At 40.3% G+C, this 23,920-nt stretch overlaps 1 protein-coding gene and 1 pseudogene across 1 annotated transcript; one reads left to right on the top strand and one right to left on the bottom strand.

Annotated features, from left to right (window-relative positions):
• Positions 1–1,433: 1,433 nt before the first annotated feature.
• On the bottom strand, positions 1,434–3,578 carry LOC107570772 (putative nuclease HARBI1; annotated as a pseudogene).
• Positions 3,579–7,941: 4,363 nt separating this feature from the next.
• Positions 7,942–20,619, top strand: LOC107570774 (sodium-dependent phosphate transport protein 2B-like). The gene is made up of 12 exons (XM_016257035.1): positions 7,942–8,056; positions 8,161–8,295; positions 8,378–8,506; positions 10,489–10,632; positions 11,717–11,828; positions 12,060–12,255; positions 13,518–13,613; positions 15,274–15,394; positions 17,312–17,479; positions 18,023–18,139; positions 19,057–19,181; positions 19,296–20,619. Exons 1-12 carry the CDS (start codon positions 8,008–8,010, stop codon positions 19,824–19,826), a joined length of 1,923 nt encoding a protein of 640 aa, XP_016112521.1. The 5' UTR covers positions 7,942–8,007; the 3' UTR covers positions 19,827–20,619.
• Positions 20,620–23,920: the final 3,301 nt, after the last annotated feature.

Raw genomic sequence — 23,920 nt, 5'->3', positions numbered from 1 at the left:
CAAAATAGCGCGACAGCCCCTCGCGGACGACTGCCGCGCACAAACGAAACCAAAACACAAAATAAAATCCAGGCCTGGTCCTCTCTCGTCTTTCCCTGTCGTCCCTCCTCCTTTGTATCCTTCCGGAGCTCCTCCGTGAGACTCGAGACCGGTGAGTGGTGCAGGTGTCGCTCATTATCAATTACTCCACCGGCCTCGCTCCGTTCCCACGGCTCTCGGCCCCGCCCCTCTCGTCACAACGTCACGTCACAGCTGATCATCCAGAGTCACGTGACATCACGTCACAGCTGATCATCCAGAGTCACGTCACGTCACAAATGATCATCCTGAGTCACGTCAGGACACAGCTGATCGTCAGGAGTCTTGTCTTGTCCTGTCTGTTGCACCCAGATCTTCAAGGTCAGTCTTTCGGTATCCCAGTCTGTTGTCTAATGTGAGGGATACACCACTGGTGTCTACACACACAGCTGGTATCCCCAAACCCACTCACTCTAACCCTTCTGTTCCTGAACTAATTCCCCTGTCTGAAGTGTTTCCCCTGATGGGGATCGCTTTTTGGAGTGTTTGGGCTGCATACACCACCACAGAACTCCCAGAGGCGGCGGCGGCGCCCACTATTAGGTCTCCAGAGGTGGCGGCTGAAGCTGCAGAATCTCCTGAGGTAGTGCTGCTCGCTGCTGTGTTCCCCGAAGCAATGGTGCCCACTGCAGTTTCTCCAGAGGTGGCAGCGCATGCTGCAGAACCTCCCGAAGCGGCGGTGCTCGCTTCAGCTCCTTGCGTGGTGGTGGCGCCCAGAAATGCACTTTCAACCTGTCATGTCAAGGTCGAAGGAACCTTTGCCGAACTCCCCCTGTATCCTGAGGGCACTACTGTAGAACCTCCAGAGGTGGCGGCACCTGCTGCAGAACCTCCAGAGGTGTTAGTAGTACCCACTTGTGAACTTCCTGTTTGTCTGGTCACGGCTATGAAGGCCATCTGTGAACTCTCTGCCCGTCCTATCACGGCTATGGAGGCCGTTTGTGAACTCTCTGCCTGTCCTGTCACAGCTATGGAGGCCGTCAAACCATGAATGTGCTGCCTATATTGTCTGTCTCGGTTTTCCCTAAGCCCCAGTCTCTGCCATGGGTCCCGGCTCCGCCGTGGTGGTCCTCTGCTCTGCCGTGGTGGTCTACTGTCTGGCTCTAGTGGTACTCTGCTCAGCCGTGGTGGTCTGCTGTCTGGCTCTGATGGTCTGCTGTCTGGCTCTGGGGGTCTTCTGATCTACCTGCTCCGCCGTGGTGGTCTGCTGTCTGGCTGTGGTGGTCTTCTGCTCCGGTCTGGTTGTCTTCTGCTCCGCCGGGGGGATCTTCGGTCCCGTCTGCTCTGCTGTGGTGGTCTTCAGCTCCACCTGTACTGCCGGCTCTGCCCTGGCTCTCTGCTCCACCAGTCCTGCCTCAGTCCCCGGTCTCTCCACCTCCACGTGGACCTGGTCCTCCATCCCTCCCCCGTTCCGCCTCCAATCCACCGCCCTCCTGAATCGTAAAGTGTTCGGAGAGTCTGGAAGCCGCTCCTTGGGGGGTGGGCTATGTCACGAATCTGGTCTATAAACTTCAATTCACTCACCACCAGAGGTCACCCTTCCATTACACTGACTCTCGCACTACACAAACTGTCGCATGTCATCCAACTCTCTGCCCGTCCTGTCACGGCTATGGAGGCCGTTTGTGAACTCTCTGCCTGTCCTGTCACGGCTGTCCTGTCCTACATATCCCATCATCCATTGCACCGATTGCACACAGCACTGATTGCACACAGCTGTAACCAGTCACACCTTCACTATATAACACTCACTCAGATCCCTTTCAAACTGCCGAGTATTGTATGCGCATATCGCTAGTTGTGATAGCTACGTTACGGAGCCTGCATTAAGTTTCTTAGTCTAGTCTAGCCTAGTCTTGCCTTTACTGTTTTCTCGTCTTCTGATCATTGCCTGTGTACTTTGGATTACCTCTCTCGTCTTGCCCTGTTCGGATACTGTTTGCCCCTGCCTGGACCTTTGCTTTGTACCTGGATCATCTCTCTAGTCTCGCCCTGTTGGATTACGTTCGTCGTCGACTGACCCTCGCTTGTTTACCGGACTACCCTTGCCTTGTCTTCTACATACCAGTTTGCCTATGTCTGACCTATGCCTGTTTATGACCACGTCTTAATAAAAGCTTTGCACATGGATCCGCACGTCTCATGTTCTGGTTACTCCGTAACGCATACATTATGCTTTATTAAAGGATAGGCGAAATCAAAACAAAATTAACTGAAATAATTTGCTATATTGTTCTCTGACCATTCTACCATTTATGTTATCTGGGAAGATGGCAGCATTGTCCCTGGCAATATCCAAAGGAACTCTGGGAGCCCTTTCTTTTTTTAGGCTGGCAATATTGTGCAGCACTGTGCAGGCAACAGTCACGTCGCAGGCCCTGTCTGGGGAGACCCTCAGGTGGTGCAGGCACTGAAATCATTATTTCAGGAGGCCGAAGGTCATTTCGATTCGAGCCTTCATTCTGGCATGGGCATGGTTGTAAGCCTGCTGTGCTGGAGTTTGGGGGTCAAAAGGGGGGTCAAAAGGAACTTCTCACAGGCATAGCCTTTGTCTCCTAGCAGCACACCAGAGAACTCACCTGAGAATACAAAATATAATTCTTACAACTAGCAGAGTAAAACTTCTGACACACCTGATGTCCAAGGTGCTTAAAAAAATTGGGGTGGCTTACCTAGTGAGAGTCTCTGGTAAATTCTATTGGCCCGAAAGACTCTGGAGTCATGGACCGAGCCAGGCCACTTTGCCTCTAAATTTGTGATAAGGCAGTCAGCATCACAGATCATCTGTAACAATATGTAACCTATTAAGGTCATTTAATGCACAGAAATAATTTAAGTAGCTGACAGTAACCATAAATCATTCTTACCTGAACGTTGATACTGTGGAAAGATTTCCTGTTAACAATCTCCCTCATGCGCCCCTGAGCGGTGTTTGATACGGATATGGGTGCAATCCACTGCCCCAATGACATTAGGGAAAGCTATAAAAAATGAGTTTCCTACTGTGACAGTGCTAATGTAACACTTTTTTGTTGTAATCTGTAATTAGTGTTACCTGCAATCTTGTAGAACTCCTCCTTGATGTGGTTGAAACTTCTGTGGCCAGGGAAGGTGATGAATATGTGCACAAGTGATTTCAGTGCTAGACTAACATATCTTATTGTGCGGCAAATAGTGCCTTTATTGAGGTTTTCAGCATCTCCAACAGAATAAAGGAACATGCCACTTGCTAAGAATCGCAGCGCTACACAGACCACCTGTGGGACAGTGAGAGCATGGCTCCACGCTGTTCTGTGCTGTATCTTCGGACCCAGCAGCCTACACAGATATTGGATGCCATCAACTGAGAATCTGTACCTCTCAGTCAGATATTCGTCTGCAAAGGCCAATGGGTCTGACCTGTTCCGGAAGACTCTTTCATGCCTGAATGCCTGAATCTTTTCATGTCTGAGTATTAACACTTTCTCGTCTAGTACATCATCCAACAAAGGGCACACCATCGTTAAGAGGAAACACCGTAATCACTTAAGCCTATGTATACTACATATTGACCTCGTCATGGACTTAAATGAAACCACCTTTGCAACTTCATCAGCCATTTATTATAATTTCAACAACTGCAATAATATATGTATTCATCAAACTCTGACAGCAATATGAACAGTCTTCATAATAACACTAAAATAGGCATACTTAGATGAATGACAGTATATCTATTATTTTAATGCAGGATAATTAAAATGATGCAACATATTTACAGAAGACCATGGAGTGACTGTAAAACAGATTAATTTCTAGTAGGATTGACAGCGGAACTAACAGATAAACCACTAGGATTAATCTTAGCCTGGTTGTTAGCCTGCTCTGGAGCAGGCTAGCTGCAAAGAATAAATCTCCATAGTAACATAATTTAGCTTAATTTAGCCTGCTTTTATGCAACTGAGTCAGGGCTAAATTCAACCAGGATAACTGGAAAATCCCAGCTTAATCCCTTATCCTGCTTTTGTGCAATACCCCTCTGGACTCATTTCGTTGTTTTCATCCCCATGTGTGCCATGTTCCCTTTAATTAGTGATTCCTTGCACCTGTGTCTTCCCAATTAACCTGTGTTCAAAAGCCCCAGTCCTTTCAGTTTGCGTTTGTCAGTTAGACTTGTTGGACGTCTTCCTTGTGCTCTGTGTCCCTATTGGATTATTAAAGACTATTGTTTATGCTAACTCCAGCGTTTCCGCTCTCCTAGAGTGAGAATTGTGACATATATATATATTTTTTAGAAAGAAAGAAATATTCGCAATGTTAAGAAACGGATAGTTGTATTCTTTTTTTTTTTTTTTTGTAGTGTAGTGTAGTGTACTGTAGTGAGCAAATACCACAAAATCTGGTATGTGACTTTAATATGTGTCTATTACAAAGAAAAAATATTTTTAAGACTGCTGTTTTTATAAAATGGGACAAAAGCTGATCTAGTGGTCATGTTTAGAGTGCCTGCATGCCTGAAATATGACAAGCAAAATGGCTGAATAGTGAAGAAAAATGAACTGCTCCGATGGGTGGGGAGTTTTCCAAGCATTTAAAGCTTTACATTATATGTGTATCAGCCTTTCACTCTGTTAGAGTAAGACTGTGATTTATTATATCATCTGCTCTCTTTAGTCGCACAAACTCAGTGAACCTGCAGATAAGCTATTTAAGCTTTTATCTGAATTATTTTATTGTGGAGGTGAAAACAAAAAACTGTGTTTATTACGTTTAATATTTAGCTAGTCAGAGTAGTATAATACCTGCCTTTATGACATTTTTATCTGATTTCATAAAGAGAAAATAAGCACTACAGCAGAGAGAGCTGAAAATTCATAATAAACCTACAACTTCACTAAAAAAACAGCTGCATGACATTATACTTTGTTGTTGTAACTATTCATTTAATATTCCAATTCAAATGCTCCATCAACATGCTTGTAATATATCTTACATATTTAAAATATGTGAGTTTAGTATTTTATGTTTAGAGTTTGCCTGTAGTATTTTCAGATTAAGATAATATTAAGACAGTACAACTATGTTTATGTGATGTGTACTGAATGTCTATAATTTTATTTTCACCGAATTTACAATAAACATATTTCATTGTTTTTCTTTCATTGCGTTTTTCTTTTATTGTTTTTTTTATTTGTACTTTTCTTATAATTTTTCTATCTTTATGGGAAACTGTTAAAAGAGAGTTGTGGTTGTTTTCAATAACTTGCAAATAACTTGAATCTAAATAACCTGATTCTATGTTGCGTATTTTAATTTGTATTATTTAGTGTGATTGTAAACTATTTGTTATTGCTGTCTTTTTGAGCCAGGACTCCCTGAAATAAGAGATGTTGTCTCTCAATGGTATATTTTCCTTTTAAATAAAGGATATAATAAATCATAATAATAATTTCTTTTCTTTTCAAATTAACACTTAATCTATATAAAAATTGTATATATCTATATACATTTTCTTTTCCATCCATGGATTTTAGAAAAATACATATTAAGAAAATAAAATGTGGAATTGTTTTCTGCATTCGGTCTCATTCAAATTTTCCAAACAAAATAATAATTGTATCTTCATGGCTTTCGTTACAGTGACACTTTAACATTTACATTTTGTATATTGTGTTGCATATTTCAATTTTGTTTAAATTCATAATTATTGTGCGCACATTATATGCATTTTCAAACAAAATTAGGCTAAGTTCATTTTTTTTGTTTGATATTTATGTATCAAATATCTATTAGCTATTTACTGTGAAATGATTAAGTTGTCGTACTATCCACAGGTAATATATAGACATAAATACAAAATACTTGTAAATACTATAAATACTAAAAATGATAGTAAAATACCATATAGTCATACTAATTTGAGTAAAAATAAAAAATACTATTTCAAGACCCCTCTGCATTATTTTCTGGATCATTATAGATATAAAAGAACTACCTTTACATGATGTTGCAGATTGTCCAAAGTTCTGTAGTGATTTAGGGAAGTGTGTGTGTTATGTACGTGAATATACCTGATCCTCACCTCTGACTGCATACAGTGTGTATAGAACGGGATGGAGGGACCTCAGCTCACAAATACTGACACGCATGACTCTTAATAATCAAGATCACTGTAACACACTCAGACCTGGTTTGTTAGCATGATGTCGTTAAGATGCTGTGTTTGAGCTCCTACTGAGTAATAATAACAGTTTAAGATGTGGCCACGCACACATTTAGGCTCATCTTGAAGTTGAGGTTGGCTTTCAGACCCCAGCTGTAATGTGCACTTGTTTCAGTAGATGGCAGACTCTGATAGTGACAGATGAAAACTTCATGTTATGAGAACTTCATATGCTGCTAGAATAGAATAGAATAGAATTTTGAAACGTTTTACTGATGCAGACAGAAAAATCAGGATGCAATTTTGCAAAAGCTTTTTTTCCCCACATTAATTAATGTGCATGCAAGGTCTGCATGGCTGCAGGATTGTGTGTTATTTAGAGGTCCTGTCAGTCTGTTTGAGCTGTTAATTGGCCTATATTTGAGGCAGCATGCGCTGTGAGTGAGATGAAGTGTAGTACCACCCGCTCTGGACTTTAGATCAGTGACACGAGCAGGACTGTCCTGCTGCAGGTGTATATAAGACACCTGCGCCTCCTCCACAGGTACGTCCACTGGACTAACAGCAGACACACACACACACACACACACCGCACAGGACAGGTAGGACAATCACACTAAAATAATGCTGCTCAGTGCTTGGCAGAGCATGTTTGGTATTACCTGTGCTTTTGTATATCTCTAAGACAAAGATTTGAGGCTCTTGAGCTGCTTAAACCTTTAAGTTCTTCTAGGCAGTGTAGTGTTTCTGTCTTTAGTGGTCTGGGTGTATCTAAGGATGTGATCACCGCCGATGAGTTTGTATCATGAGTGTCAGGGAGTGCTTTATATCTCTCATCTCAGGTGTTGCTTAACTGTGTGGTGGAAACAGCTGAATATTGACGTGTATATATATCTGCTGGCAGATTGATCATTGTGTTTCTATAAGCAAACACAAAGAATCTGTGAGCATTTGTGAGATATTAACACATGGCCGATTCGACACAATCAGGACCGGTGAGCCAACGATCAGACGAAGAAAGAAAGACATGTTTTACTTTAAATGTTATTGTTTTTAATCACTGCTTTTTAAATAAGAAAGAAATTGATTTTTACTTTGTACTTTTTTACTATACTCTTTTTTTTTAATTTACATTCACTTTTTTTCATTAAACTGTTCATGGTTTTAAACAAGAAACAAGAAAGTTTTCTAAGAAAGACTTCTACTATTTTCCAGTTTTTACTTTTTTTGTTGATTACTGTTTTTTAATGAGAAAGAAAAAACTTTTTACTTGTACTTCTACATTTACTATTTTACTTTAAACTGTTTATTGTTTTAAACAATGCTTTCTAAGAAAAAGACTTACTTTTTTCCCTTTACGTTTTCAGTTTTTAAATAATACTGTTTATTGTTTTTAATCACTGCTTAAAATGAGAAACAAATGTCTTTTTACTTGTATTTTTACTTTTAATTTACATTTGTTTACTTTCAATGGTTTGTTGTGGTTTTAATCAATAGCCTTTGATGTTATCACAATGAGAATGAGAAACACCTTTTACTTGTATTTGTGTTACTTTCTTACTTTAGTGTTTATTGTTTTGAAACACTGCGTAAATCAAAGAGAGAAAGAAAAAAGATGTTTGGCTTTGCTTTCAAGTTTTGTTTTGTTTTAGCCAGATGTTACCAAACTTTTGGGACACAAAGAACGCAACGCATGTATGTGGCGCAAAAGTGAATGTTAAGAAAATGTTACTTGTAGAATGTCTGCATCGTAGCATGTTATTTGTGTGTTTATGTGACTGAAGACGATGCCTCCGCTGCCTGAGACTCATCCCGCCACGCCGCCGGCGGAACTCGGTACGTGTCCCGTACCAAACCACGTCCACACAGAGGCGCACTTCCGTCCTCGCCCCTGTTCCTGGTTTCTGTCCGTCTTCAGACGCGTGTCTTTTCTCCCACAGACGCACACCGTGCGCGCAAAGATGCGACCAAGCCCGAACCGCCGTCAGAAAACGCGGAGCCGGAGCCGGAGCCGGAGGAGGAGGTGGACCCGTGGGACCTGCCCGAGCTCCGGGACACCGGGGTGAAATGGTCAGGCAAGTAGCGCAGCGCGAATGAAGCACGCGGCGCGAGCTGAACTCCTGCGCGTCACGCTCTTTGTCTGTGTTTGCTCTGCAGATCTCGACACGAAGGGGAAAGTTCTGCGCGTTCTCAAGTCTATCGTGAAGTTCATTCTTCTGCTGGGGTTGCTCTTCGTGTTCGTCTGCTCTCTGGACATCCTGAGCTCTGCTTTCCAGCTTGTAGGAGGTGCAGTAAACTCTCTTAAACTTTCTTTGAACTTTACAACTTTTTTCTTATAAAAAGGATTTGTTGTTGTTCTTTTTTAGAACTCTAGGATTGTGCTAAAAACTACTATACAATGAGACACTATAAAGTGAATTGAAGGAAATTGTACTTATTTATGCACTTTTAATAAGATTCCAAAGTACTGTAACCTAATAGTAGGCTATACCTTTATGGAAAGCTTTGGATATATTTTACCTTAATCAAAAGCAAAAATTAAGAAATAGCCTACTAAATACCAGGAAGACACTGAAGCATGAGGCCCTCTTCTATGGAGACAGAATTGTTGCATAATTCAAAATAAATCGATTATTATCCACTAATAAATGTAAAGAGATTAACAGAAATGAAACATATTGACAAATAAATAGAATGAGATCCACAAATGAATCTTATAGAGTTTCACAAACATGAATTGAATTCACAAGTAGTCTAAGCAAAATGAGATTTGCAAATAAAAAACATATTCACAATATTATCTTTTTATGTCACAAACACAACTTTGTCTGGCATTGAAGGCATTCAATTGGGAATCGCGTCCTGTGTGTTTGTGGACCGCTGCGCGCATTTGTGGATTTTGAAACGTTTGTACCGTCAAGACGCTGACGATCCACAAACTTGAGACTCTACAACTCGTTTTGCTCGTTTTGCTTTACAGTCAGGGCGGTCTCGATAACTTCATGCATCTGCATTGGCTCAAATAGGAAATATAAGGGCCATAAAAATTGGTACAGTAAAAGATGTTTAAAATTGGATTTCGTTAGACCATTAGACTGTATATCAAGCCTAGCCACAGTATATTTTACATGCCTTTGAAACTGCCAGAGAAACAGCACTTTAAATCAGGCTATGGGAACAACGCTATACTGGATACAGACGCGTTATGGAAGCATCATGTTATAAGCGTCTTGTTGGCTGTGGAGCATCTTTATGGTTTGATTTCTGCGTAGACCTGTTTGCCTCCCTCGTTATTTAATTTACACTACATGTGTGAATCAGTGGGCGGGGCTAAAAGGCAGTGATTTAGAATTGGTGGGCGGGGCTAAACAGACAGTGATGTAGAAGCAGGCGTCGATCTTCTTCTGCGGAGGCGGGGTTTAGCCACACTATTACGTCATAAAGTGACACATTCCACAAGCTGTCGTTTTGGCAGATTGGCTTCAAGCTATTTTTAGACTAACGAGAAAATATCAACATGTCTCATGCTGGAAAAAAGGGATCTTATAAGGAAATTAAAAAGCTACTTTTTATTATTATTATTATTATTATTAACAAACTGAGAGCATTTATTCATATATTGATATATTAAATTAGCCATGATTAATTTTGTGATTCCAGGGGTTTCAAAAACTTTTCAATGGAAACTGTTATTGAGAGGGGGAAAATAAATATGATTTCAGTTTACAGCTTGATTTTATGCTATTTTTAGCATTTTAATTTAGATCGGAGTGTGAGTATTTTAAGCTATGGATAATAATTTATTTGAATTTGAAAACTTTTAAGGCCCTTTACTTGAAAGTGCTGATTTATTTTTTTATTTTTTTTTCAATTTTATACTATGCTGGTATAATCAAAGTTACTTCTACTATACTATAGTGTTAGGACTTTTTTTATTAGAACTTTATTTTAACTTTATACTACTGTACTTTACTAGACTATATACTATAGTACTTGCCTATAATGTCAAACTAAACAACCATCGAAATGTACAAGAAATACTATTTTACACTCTAGAAACTATATAGGTCAAACAGAAAAAAAAGAGTCGATAAGTGGCTGATCTTTTGTAGGTCAGCAGTGATCATGTACTTCAAACAAACGGCACCTTATCATAGCAAATCGGTTTAACATGGTTAATGTATAATGGAGGGTGGTTGTCTCTGAGCAGAAATGGATGTGCTGTGGACACAAATAGCATGGTTTGCTGGTTTTGTCATTGTGCTCAGGGAAGGTAGCTGGCGATATCTTCCAGGACAATGCGGTTCTGTCGAACCCTGTGGCTGGTCTGGTAATTGGAGTCCTGGTCACTGTTCTGGTTCAAAGCTCAAGCACCTCATCCTCCATTGTGGTCAGCATGGTGTCATCTGGATGTGAGTTTCTGTGTGAGTGTGTGTGTGCGTGTGCGTGTGTGTTTTTTGACTCTGCTCATACAGATATCTGCCTTATCATAGCAAATCGGTTTAACATGGTTAATGTATAATGGAGGGTGGTTGTCTCTGCTGTGGACACAAATAGCATGGTTTGCTGGTTTTGTCATTGTGCTCAGGGAAGGTAGCTGGCGATATCTTCCAGGACAATGCGGTTCTGTCGAACCCTGTGGCTGGTCTGGTAATTGGAGTCCTGGTCACTGTTCTGGTTCAAAGCTCAAGCACCTCATCCTCCATTGTGGTCAGCATGGTGTCATCTGGATGTGAGTTTCTGTGCGAGTGTGTGTGTGCGTGTGCGTGTATGTTTTTTGACTCTGCTCATACAGATATCTCCTCCCTCATGATAAGCACTTACATGTAAGAACAGTAGCACAAATTGTAACAGAGTGAAAAATCGAATATGCACTGTAAAATGTGCTGTAAAATTGTTGTTACCTTAAGGTACTTCTACCTGATATCACCCTTGAAAATGACTGTGTGTGTGTGTGTGTGTGTGTGTGTGTGTATTCTACCACATTAAGATTGATTTTGTCTTATTTTTCTATTTGAAATGTATTGGCTTATATTGTTCACTACAGTTCAACAGTTTGGGGTCCGTATTATTTTTTTAAAGAAATTAATACTGATATTCAGCAAGAATACATTCATTTGAACAAATGTGATGGTAAAGGCATTTATAATTTTACAAAGGATTTCAGTTTTAAATAAATGGTGCTCCTTTGAACTATAAATAACCTTTTCCACAAAAATAGGAAGCAGCACTGATTTCAACGCTGATAATAATCAGAAATGTTTCTTGAGCATCAAATCAGTATATGAGAATGATTTCTGAAGATCACGTGACACTGAAGACTGGAGTAATGATGCTGAAAATTCAGCTCTGATCACAGCAATAAATTACAGGAATGTAATTCACAATGTTTCTTTTTTTTTTTTGTAAATAAATGCACCTTTGGAGAGCAGACGAGACTTCTTTTTAAAAAAACATTAAAAACTTGTGTATATTATTTTTCACTGTAAATTGCAGTGTTGGAAGTGAAGTCTGCAGTGCCAATCATCATGGGTGCTAATATCGGCACTTCTGTGACAAACACCATCGTGGCTGTGATGCAAGCGGGAGACCGCAACGAGTTTCGCAGGTAAACCCAACTAAGGAGTTAGTTTTGTATCCATGCAGTCATGCAAAACATCGAAACATTGGGTTTCATTGGCATCATTTCTTTGTCTGCAAAAACAGGCTTTATGTAAAGTCAAAGTGGCGCAAAAGTTGATCTAGCACTTTTTCAGTAACTTTGAATTTATTTGCTGATGAAGGAACTCAAGTTGAACATCTGAGAAACGGGTTTTGTCATTGATTCTGTGTGCCTCAGGGCATTTGCTGGAGCTACAGTCCATGACTTCTTTAACTGGCTGTCTGTCCTGGTGCTGTTGCCTCTGGAGGTGGCATCAGGATTCCTCTATAGACTCACCAAGCTTGTGATTGATTCCTTTAACATCCAGACCGGTGCAGATGCTCCAGACCTGTTAAAGGTCATCACCGAACCCCTCACCAAAAACATCATTGAGGTGAGATCAGTGGATCTGTTAGGTGTTACTATTCAACCGCATCCATATGCAACTGTATCAGGCAGCTGATTGTATAAGCTCCACTGTGTCATTGTTATTGCAGCAGGTTTATTAGGCTGCTGTCACTTTAAGACCTAATGCACAGATACTGACACACATCCATTTTTTTCTCTCAAACCAACCCTGTGTCCCAATGTTCATACTATCCATCCTAAATAGTATGTGTGATTAGAATAAGTGTGTCCCAAAGCATAGTATATTGAAAAGAGTATGTCAAAAGTCCCCGTATGGTCAACTATTTCAGGTCGATTTTTGAAGTGCGAATCCATGCACACTCTAATGGCTAATATTACCCACAAACCATTGCGCTATGAGGAATGATTTGGTTGAGAACTACAAACATGAATAACTACTATAGGAAATGACTTCTTACATTAATTCATAGGAAAACCGTTCTTTGAATGAACACACATATACTTCAGGTCATTGTGTATGTTGTTACTGTTCTTGTATATTGTCTTTTGTATTGTATACTGTTTTATGCCTGCTTATGATAGAACCACTCGTTCATGTCATCTTACCTATATGTAATCCTACCATGTTTAGTATCTATGAATTCGTCTTCTGTAGCATAATGTAGCTAATTTGCTACAATGTGCTACTTCTTTTCTCTCCGATATGGTAGGAAGTTAAATGAAATGAAAAGTTGAGGATATAAACTGTGACAAGATGATTGACAGGCCAGTTTACAGTGACAGGGTGCGTGTAACTGTGCGACAGAGCATCTGTTAAAGACACAATTGTGTGACGTGATAGTATGTCACAAAGCTTGCCTACTCTTCTACTACACACTCAAAAGTGTGTACTTTTTCATCACCAAAAAAGTACATACTTTAAGGGCGTAGTATAAGTAAGCACATTGGGATGCGGCACAACTGTTTACGAGGGCACTCGCTAAGATGGGAATTTTGACTCAGTAGTGTCTGTATCTGGACGAGTACTGAATTGACTTGAATATGACAGTATTGTACATTTTCAATTAGAATGTACAATAATTCATTTTACAGCACTTTCATAAATAAAAACTGAAGCCAAAAAACACTTTGATGCACATTCTTTATTTTGCAGAAGTAGAGTTAAAAATTCCCAATTTTTTCGCAAAATGTAATTAGGCACTTAAACTAGAGAAATTTAAACTAGAGCTTTGCTCTCTGCTGTAACACATGTATTTTCATTGAGAATCGTTTTCTTTGTTTTTCCAGCTGGACACCTCTGTGATCCGTGATATCGCCACTGGAGACCCTGCAGCCCGAAACAAAAGTCTGATTAAGATCTGGTGTAAAACACAAAAAGTCACGGTGAGAATCTGAAAGTGGGTTAATTGAGTGCAGCACACACACCATTTCTCATTAGTCACTAGATTTGGCTGTTGAAACATGAGGAAATAGGATTTATCATGCTGATGGGAATTCAGAAGATAAACATAGGGTCTATATTTGTATATAGAAATACAGATATGCAAGTCTTTTATCTCCTGATAAGCCTAGCTCTGAGCATAGCTCTGTTGCTCTGTTCTAAACCTAGCGCATTGGCTTGCTTTCTACATAGACAGCTTTCTTTAAAGGCATTTTAACTGTATAGGGTTAGGGTTAGGGTTAACCTCACATTTGGAACACTTTACATAGGTATGTCAGCTCTGTATGACATACAACATCATGCACACAGAGATTAAACTCCCAATAGCTTGTGGTATTAGCATGATGCTAAGCTAACAATGTAACACTATTAAGCATAAGAAACAACACACGTTTATTGTGTAAAAAAGTCAATTAGCATATACCTAGGTAGCAACTCAGTACATCATGCAAAAACGTGTCCTCATGCACAGTACAGGGCTACATCCAAAATTGCATACTCCCTTGAGTAGGTACTTTTTTGAATAAGTAATTGCTTTGTGACCGCAAAAAGAGCATGTTCTATATAGTATGAATGTATGCAGTATGAATGTAATCTGGACGTACTACAGTCGCCATGTTGTCATTGTCACGCGACCTGGCAGCATCAGTTGCATCGTGTCACTAGGCATGTTTCCATTACCCTTCAAATTGCGCAAATTGAAATTGCGAATTGAAAATACGCCTAATGGAAAAGTGTCAATTTGCAAAAATGCCCATATATCACAAAAACGTTTTTACGCTCGCATGAGGTGGTTTTTCAGGCAATGCGTAAAAGGATACGGTCACTGAAGCTGATTGCGGCCACAATGCTTGTGTTTATTCCAGAATCCAGCCACGCCATGCACGTTTCCGAAGCGGCTCTCTGTGCTGCTTCTGTAAAGAGACCCTCATATGCCTCTTTTTAATAAATATAGCCAAAATCCCACCAAAATCCGTTGCCATGACATGAGAGGCAAAAGGTTTCATTTTAGTCGCATAACATTGGTTAATGGAAACACCGTCATTTCGCAATAATTTTTTATCGACAGTTATAAAATATCGCCAAAGTTTTGCATAAATCTGTAATGGAAACGTGCCTACTGCCATTCATAATCCTCTCCTGTGGGCTCTTGGGATAGTAAAGTGTCCCATCGTATGCGCACTTCAGAATCACGCTGGGGTCGGTACTTTTTGCCTACTCTTTTATGAGTACTGTGAAATCGGACATGCTACTTGTCACATACAGTATGCGATTTCAGATGCATCCTCGGTTGATTGTTTTTTCAGCTTATTGGTAGGCTAACAAAGCGATACTGAGCATAAAAAGATGTAGCACAAATATTATGTAAAATAATAAATTTTTTGTTCACTTTTCATTTTCATCCATGTTTTTTATTAAGCTATAATAAGTGTAGGAATGCCAATTACTTAATATGAATTGTTAGTTTATTTCTGTGCCATTATATATTCTGTATATTTCTGTTAGATTAACATATTTATTCAGTGATAGCCAGGACAAAAGCTTCATATTCTCTCTGTTATGTAAGGTTTAGGTCTGAAGATGTATTTTTGTCCGTTTCAGAACCTCGTGAATATAACAGTCCCTGGATTCGCAAACTGCACGCCTGACGTCCTCTGCTGGGAGGAGGACGGCCAGATCTGGACTCAAGAGAACCAAACAGAAACGATCAACTTGAACAAATGTAAGTGCCTCTGCTTTCTTTGTGGCTCTTGTAGCAACCAGTGCAGGAACTTCCTGGATCAACAGAAGCTGAAGCCAAATATCAATCCATTTCCCGTCTTCCTTACATAGTTGACTTATTTCAGCTCTTAAGCCATCGATCGCGATTCGCTCTAACCTCCATGAGTACAATGGCTTCTTTTAAATGCTGAGCTTCACCTTGCCCCCCACCCCATCCATCTACTCTTACCTTTTCAAAAGAGCTATTCTTCACGACCTGAGGCCAGTGCACCTGAACAAAGAGCCTCTGCCAGTTTGGCAGCAGGGCTTTTGCTCTGGGTATGAATTCAGCTGATTTAAATCAATGCAAGTAGTTAGATTGCATGTTAAAATTCCAGCCTCGACTTGGTTCAGTGGATTTGAGTATGAAATCATTCTGTGGTCCTTCAACTGTGAAAGAGTATGCTCAGACTTTCAAGATGCACCATTCAGCAGCTCCTCGACTGAGAATTTGAAGATCATTGTTGGTATATTATGTCACAGGTTTTTCAAACTTTAATGCCAAGGCCCCCAAATATGTTAATCCCCTTGCAAGGGACCCCATTCTTAAAAGATAAAGGCATCTACATATACTGTAAATCACCCATTTATACAATTTTTATGCTATTTAAACAGTGTCAGAACCAAATCCATTTATTTATTTATTTTTTAATTAATTAGTTTTTTTTACACTTTTTGCACTTTTTTTTCCATGGATGTTTTAACTGACCCTCATGCAACCCCTTAGGGGTCTCCAGACCCCATTTTGAAAATGATTGAACTGTCATATAAAGCAAGCAACTGCAGCTATTGCGTGTGATTTTGTGATTTGATGTAGTTATAGCAATGATCGCAATCTCAAAGCAAGCATAAAGGTCAAGGTGTACTTAATATCTGAAAATAGCCCTCTGTATCTTTTAAGATTTGCAATATTATTTGGTCCATTTAATTGAGATTTATAATCAGAATCAGCATATAAAGCTTTGTTAGTAATCTGATAAAAAATACTAGTGCTGTCAATCGATTAATAAAATAATCAAATTTTTCTGTAATTAATCACGATTAATTGCATATTAATATAATATATTTGTCATAATTTCACATTGAATCTCCAAATTAATGTTGAAACAACATAAAGATGGCACATTTTAAATGTGTTAAATGGCATCTTTTTACTTAGTAGCCTATTATTAAAGGGATAGTTCACCCAAAAATGAAAATGACCCCATGATTTCTCACCCTCAAGCCATCCTAGGTATATATGACATTCTACTTTCAGACGAATACAATCGGAGTTGTATTAAATAATGTCCAGGCTAATCCATGCTTTATAATGGGAGTGGATGGGAGCCCAAAATTTGAAGTCCAAAAAATTGCACCCATCCATTATAAAAAGAAGTCCACACGACTCTGGGGGGTTAATAAAGGCATCTGAAGCGATGCGTTGTGTTTGTGTAAGCAAAATATCCATATTTACAACTTTATAAACCTTAATCTCTAGCTTCCGCTAACTATCATATGCGCGTTCACAAGAGATTGTCGTCCAGCGGGAGATGCAGGAGTGTTTCATTAGGGTTGGAGCTCAACTCTGCAGGACAGGACCAAGTTTGGAGATCTACCTTCTTGTAAAGTTCAGCTCCAATCCTGACCAAACACAACTGATCCAGCTAATTAAGATCTTCAGGAGCTCTTGATAACTGCAGACAGCTGTGCTAGAACTGAACTGTGCAGGTAGGTAGACCTCCAGGAACAGGTTTGGACACCCCTACTCTAAAACCATCAAACTACACCTGACCACCACCAGCAGAGAAGCTGGACACTACATTTCCAAAAGTTTCATGAACGTTGATTTATATTTCTGTAAGTCCTGACAGAGTCGTCCTCATCTCTGTCTCTTCAGGTACTCACATGTTTGTGTACGCTGATCTGCCGGACCTAGCGGTGGGCTTGATTTTGTTGGCTCTGTCATTGCTGGCCCTCTGCACCTGCCTGATTCTGATCGTCAAGCTGCTGAACTCCATGTTGAAGGGTCAGGTGGCGGTCGTCATCAAAAAGGTGCTCAACACAGGTGAGTCAACATCGGTGATGAATCAACTGGCGATAAGCTCTGCTGCTAATTGCTAACATTAACCTCTGGTACGCTCTCTTTGTGACAATGTGTGTCAACACTGAACTTAAAGTTGAAGACAAAGACATATGTCGAAAATATTTGACCTTCAACTAAAAACATACATGTGGCAATTCCCCACCCTTCCCAGAGTTCAATCTTATCACATTCCTGTAGGCGCAGCGCTTACTGGAAGTGTGTTAGCATGTATCCTGTCGTATGATAGTCGGCACAGGTGATCCAGTCCTGCTGTCTGATGAGCTGAACAGGAACATTATATGAGCCTGAGTGTGTCTGAGTGCCACAGGTGTGTTTGCATGAGCATGTGCTGTTGGTTTCAGACTACACTCAGGTACATGCTCATAACTCCTCACATACTGTACTTGCATTTTAGCCAATGCTTTGTGGGGAGTTTTAATGCAACCATCACCTAATACCAGGAATAAATACATGTACTAAACATACTGTTCATGACCTTTCTAATACGGCTTTAACTGTTGCCAGATTTCCCTTTCCCCTTCGCCTGGGTCACTGGATATCTCGCCATGCTTGTTGGAGCCGGAATGACCTTCATTGTTCAGAGCAGCTCTGTCTTCACCTCAGCCATCACTCCACTAGTCGGTCGGTATAGAAACCCGATTGATTGGACTGGTTACTAAATTGTTAAAGGTTAAAACATATTATGGTTGACCCAAGAAATAAGCTAGCCTACCTAGACATTTTATCAAGCATTTTAAGGCATTGCATGTATCCCTCTTGGAAAAGGCAATCCCAGAATGCATTTAAATTGCTCAGTAAGTATGATAGTTCCTTCAAATCACTGTGTAAATACACCACTACTGTTCAAAAGTAAACTAAATGCTGATAATACACTGATTAATAACAAATAAGTATATTGAGCAGCAAATCAGCATATTAGAATGATTTCTGAAGATCATGTGACACTGAAGACTGGAGTAAGGATGCTGACAATTCAGCTTTGATCACAGAAATAAATTAAGTTTTAAAATGTGTTTGAATAGAAATCAGTCATTTTAAATTGTAATAATATTTCACAATATTACCGTTTTTACTGTATTTCTTATTAAATAAATGCAGCCTTGGTGAGCAAAAGAGATTTCTTTGAAAAACATAAAATCCCACTCCCAAACTTTTGAACAGTAGTGTATTTAATAAGAAAAAATAGACACTGTGTGCTATTGTACTCGTAATTTAGATCATTTATAATCACCAAGTTATTGATTACATTGATGTATTTGATGATTGACTTCCAACTCATCTTCACAGACTATTAAAAAAAACAGTAAAAGATCATAAGTATAACCAAATTAATATTCATGATGAGACATCACAGCCAGCACATCTGTACATCCCCTCCAACCATTCTGTCCACCACTTTAAGTTGTTCAGTCTAATTAAAAACTGTCTTATCTAATATTTGCATGCTGTATATTATGCTTATTGCAGTGTTGGCTTAGCAACATAAGTGAGCTAATGCAATCTGAATTAAGCCTCATTACTGTTTTCTTTCTGTTCAGGAATTGGTGTCATTAGCCTTGAGAGGGCGTATCCACTCACTCTGGGCTCCAACATTGGCACAACCACCACTGCTCTTCTAGCTGCTCTCGCCAGTCCTGGAGAGACACTGGCGAATTCTCTACAGGTTTGGTTTGTTACTGCATTTTTCTATTACTGCATTTCTGTATACTATTTTCCTTTGACTTGATTTTATTATTGTGGTTGTAGATTAAAGACTATCATTTGTGTTTTCTTCCAGATTTCTCTCTGTCACTTCTTCTTCAACATCAGTGGTATCCTGCTCTGGTATCCCATCCCCTTCACACGAATCCCTATCCGATTGGCCAAAGCTCTGGGCAACCGCACGGCCAAATACCGCTGGTTCGCGGCGCTGTATCTCATCCTGTGCTTCCTCCTCTTCCCGCTGTCAGTCCTGGGCCTCTCCATCGCGGGGTGGCAGGTCTTGGTGGGGGTCGGAGTGCCCGTGTTGGTCTTTGCGATCTTTGTGATCATAGTGAACATTATGCAGAAACGCTGCCCGCGTTTCCTGCCATCATTCCTCCGCAGCTGGGACTTCCTGCCCAAACCGCTGCACTCCTTCAAACCCTGGGACAAAGTGGTGACCGCCGGCATGACCTTCTGCAGGACTCGCTGCTGCTGCTGCTGCAAAGAAAAAGAGAAGGATGAAGAGAAGGATGAAATAAAAACCAAGGATAAGAGTTTAGAGATGTATGACAACCCAGCGCTCACAATAGAGGATGAGGCCAAAGTAACAGCAACGCATTTATAATGTTATAATTATAACAAAATGTAAGTTTTTCTGGTAATGCACAGAAAACAGCAAATTGGGTCCATGTGCGACTTTGTTGTTGATGACTTCAAAATATTTAATCACTACAGTACATTTTAAATCTTTGCAAAAGAATAGACTTCAATTGAAGAGCCTGTGAAATCAGTATGTCCCGCCCCAACTTCCTGTTTCAACAGGAAATACGTCTGCACAGGAAGGAGTATTGAACTTGTCTATCGATTTCATGAGGTCTTTAAGGACTAAGAAAATGCATCAGGTACATTGGCCACAATAAAATGGCATTACAGTACAGAGGTTAAAATCAATCTCTAACTGTTGATGAAGATCTTATTGTTGTTCTTTGTGCATGATTTACCAGTGGGAGGAGTCAGGGCTTTCATAAAAGTCTGTGTTTGTATAATTCTTCAGTATTTATGTCTGAAAATAGTAAGCAGTCCAATGAAAAATGCACACTCTTGGCAGTAATTTTGCACATTATGTGGAACTATGTAAAGATGCATTTGTACAGGTTTTTAAATGTTTGTAAACTCAATTTTAGTTTTTTTTTCTGGTTGTACTGTTGCATTTTGTAAATTTCATGAAGATTAAGCTTAAAATATTTCTCTACTCAGATGTAAGATATTGTCTTTAAATATTTCAGATGACAAAAGGACATTGGATCTGATTTTGTATCTTTGAAAAAACATTGTGCCGTTGAAAACCTGATGTTTACTTCAAGACCTAAGGCCACTAAACTCTTAATTAATTTATGATTTTGTATCCCTTTATTGTTTTATGAGTCAAAGATGCTCCAGTGTCAGATTGTTTTGTTTGAGTTCTTATTGCATCTACTTATCAGCTTGTGTGGCTGGGTTTTGAAAATGTTATCATAGGGCAGGGGTAGGCAAGTTCGGTCCTAGAGAGGTCCTGCAGAGTTCAGCTCCAGCCCTAATCAAACACACCTGAACAAGCTAATCAATGTCTTCAGGATTACTAAGGCTATAGGCAGGTGAGTTTTTTTTTCAGGGTTGGAGCTGAACTCTGCAGGACTGCGGCTCTCTAGGACCGAACTTGCCTACACCTGTCATAGGGTAAGTAATGAGATACCAACCAGGAACTCTATGTACTACACAGCAGAGGCACTAAGTTAAGACTACTTCACAGACAAAAATCTGAAAATCCAGATGAAAATACAGTTGTGCTCATGGATATCTTGTGCATTTACTACTAAGTGGCTCAAAGCAAAACTCTGAATAATCAAATATTTTATGGTATTAATGTGACAAACTTCCAGTTATTAATTCTCAAAAAGTGCTTCTGTCGACCCACAAGGCAAACTGATAAAGCTAGCTGTGATGAAAACCAATTCAGTCAGGATCTCTTAAGTCAAAAAGAAAACCATAGACAAGCCTTTAAGTCAACTTTTTAATTGGCATGTTTACTAAAGGTACATTTGGTGGTATGGCTCTTTTCTAAGTTCCCTGTCCTTTTCATGAGCTCCATGAAAGCCAGGACAGGGAAACAGCAGTCGCTTCAGGGGCAACCCTCCTATTTTAAGAATAGGAGAATAGCACAAAAAACCCAGAACAGAGCATGCAACAATGACAACAGAATGACATTGTTTAAGTTAAGCACAGTTAAAGGAGGAGATGGGGAGGAGGTGGGTTGCAAGCAGCGTAATAGAGGAAGCAGCAAAGCAAGCAGACAGAAGCCGTGTTTGAGATTTGCCAATTGAGAGCTTAGGAGTCGGATCAGCTGATAGGGGCTGGGTTTGAATTTCGCCAGTCAGCTGATAGCGGAGTTTGACTACGAGGCCTGCCTGAACTAACGCAGAATGCTTGATTTCAGTCAGGATCTCTTAAGTCAAAAAGAAAACCATAGACAAGCCTTTAAGTCAACTTTTTTATTGGCATGTTTACTAAAGTTGCATTTGGCGGTATGGCTCTGTTCCAAGTTCCCTGTCCTTTTCATGAGCTCCATGAAAGCCAGGACAGGGAAACAGCAGTCGCTTCAGGGGAAACCCTCCTATTTTAAGAATAGGAGAATAGCACAAAAAAAAAAAAACAGACCATACCAGGCAATCCTCCCTGGCTCTTCCTGCTAAAGAAGAGCCAGCAGAGGAACCAAATGAGCGTTGCCGGAAGCCACATTTTTTTTTTTTTTTATTAATTACCAATTAACTACGTGAAAGTCAGCATAAGAAATGAAGATGGAGTAATAAATAGTTATAAAAGTAAACACACCCAACAGTTACTGAAGCCATACATTTATTTTAAGCCCTTATTAGGGAGCTGCACTCATAGCTTTTTGAGCCTCAAGGATGCCTCAAGCGTCGGGTCGGAGGTAACGTTCATAAGCAACTGATGACCATCGCCCCATGGCCTTCAAGGTAGAGATGGGAGTGAAGGAAGATGCAGTTGTCGCAGCCCCTATGCGCAGAGAATGAGCTGTGTAGCGTTCTGGGGGAAGACCACAGTATTGGCAAAGAAGGCGGAGACGGGAGGCAAACCAGGCTCTGGACATAGGCTTTTTCTCCTCTGTGAAAAACAATGGGTCCTGCGGACCAGCTTGTGGACGGCTTCTCAAGTAGGCCAACATGGAAGATAGAGGACAAAAAAACTGAGTTAGATTCAGAAATGAAAATTACTGTGCCTTCCTTGTTTTTATCAGTTTTAGAATGCTTGAGATAAACGGTGAAGTAGTGAGAATAAATGGTTACATCAGAAATTGTGAGGTCTTGTGATGGATAAAAAATATCAGTGCGTGTGGTAAATTCGCCACCTCTGAGAAAACCATAGAAAGCTGTGAGCAAAGCAGACTCTAGCATTAAATCAGTATAAGACCCAAAGCATCCTGCTCTTAAACGTGATATTAACTTTAGCAAAAGTGGGAGCGTGAAGGGGAGACGTTGATCGTTGCCTTGAGGTTTTTCTTTTTTGAGGCCATTAAGCAAGTCAAGTCAAGTCAAGTCTGCTTTATTTATTTATATAAGCAGGAGACGAATCAATGGATTTCCTAGTAAGCTGATAGTTAGATGGATCCAAGCAGCGCAGGTGGAATTGTGTGCCGGCGACCATACTTTTGATGCTTGAAGGCTGCATTTAATTCATAACATTCATAACAGTGGACTATAAAAGCACTAACATATGAAACATTAACCGGTAGTAGAGCCACGGAGAATATAGCGCAGAAAGAACTGAAGTGAGACCAAGCAGAGTCGTACATTTTTAATGTAGTTTTAGCCACACCATTACGCATATAGTGAGCTGCAGAGTGCAAATACGATTGAAAGGTCATGTCTAGTCTAGTACGGTTTGGCTGAAAGAGGGACAGACCAGGCTGGATGGTGCTGCCCCTGGGCACAGGAGGTGGAATTTCTGAAATTCAAACCAAGACAAAGAATCAGCGATTTGGTTGTTTAAGCCTGGAATGTGAGCAGCCCGAAAATGTAAGTTACCCAATACAGATAACCAAGTAAGGCGCCTAACAAAACGGTTTATAAACAGAACAGAGGAGTGTCCCTTATTAATAATATTGACAGTTGCTTCATTGTCGCAGAAGAACATAATTTGTTTCCTTGCCCAGCGTTTACCCCACAAAATACAAGCCATCACGATAGGGTACAACTCCAATAGAGCAGTTGACATGGTATTAACAGGTACAGATAGCAGTTCATTTGGCCATGCACTAGCAAACCACTGACCATTAAACACCCCTCCAAAACCAACGGAAGGCGCAGCATCTGTGTGCAATTTAAGGGTTGCAGATGACTCCAACTCATCCTAATAGAAAAATGAGATACCGTTCCAGTTGTTGAGGAGCAAAAATGTCTCAGGTTACTTATGTAACCATGGTTCCCTGAGTGGGGAACTAGACACTGCGTCCTCTAGGGGTCGCTATGGGGAATGCCTCGTCGTGACCCGTGTCTGAAGCATACATTGAAAAAACACCAACTCGTTGGCCGGCGACAGCCATGACGTCACTACCGGTGCGACTATAGTATAAATAGGCGCCGGGAGCACACATCATTCACTTCTTCGTCTGAAGCTTGCGTCCGCAGCATGGCAAGAAACCTAGAGGACGCAGTGTCTCGT

Source organism: Sinocyclocheilus grahami, unplaced genomic scaffold, assembly GCF_001515645.1.
Source record: "Sinocyclocheilus grahami isolate Dianchi unplaced genomic scaffold, SAMN03320097.WGS_v1.1 scaffold1503.1, whole genome shotgun sequence".
NCBI classification, from domain to species: domain Eukaryota; kingdom Metazoa; phylum Chordata; class Actinopteri; order Cypriniformes; family Cyprinidae; genus Sinocyclocheilus; species Sinocyclocheilus grahami.
Note: the sequence above shows the minus strand (reverse complement) of the source record. Positions and strands in the feature narration are given on the sequence as shown.

What these genes read in the sequence shown, in the direction of transcription:
- LOC107570774 (XM_016257035.1), top strand. Translation starts at nt 8,008, where the DNA reads ATGCCTCCGCTGCCTGAGACTCATCCCGCCACGCCGCCGGCGGAACTC. An exon ending in CACGCCGCCGGCGGAACTCG is followed by an intron (nt 8,057 to 8,160) that starts GTACGTGTCCCG and finishes TTTCTCCCACAG; the next exon opens with ACGCACACCGTGCGCGCAAA. An exon ending in GACCGCAACGAGTTTCGCAG is followed by an intron (nt 11,829 to 12,059) that starts GTAAACCCAACT and finishes TGTGTGCCTCAG; the next exon opens with GGCATTTGCTGGAGCTACAG.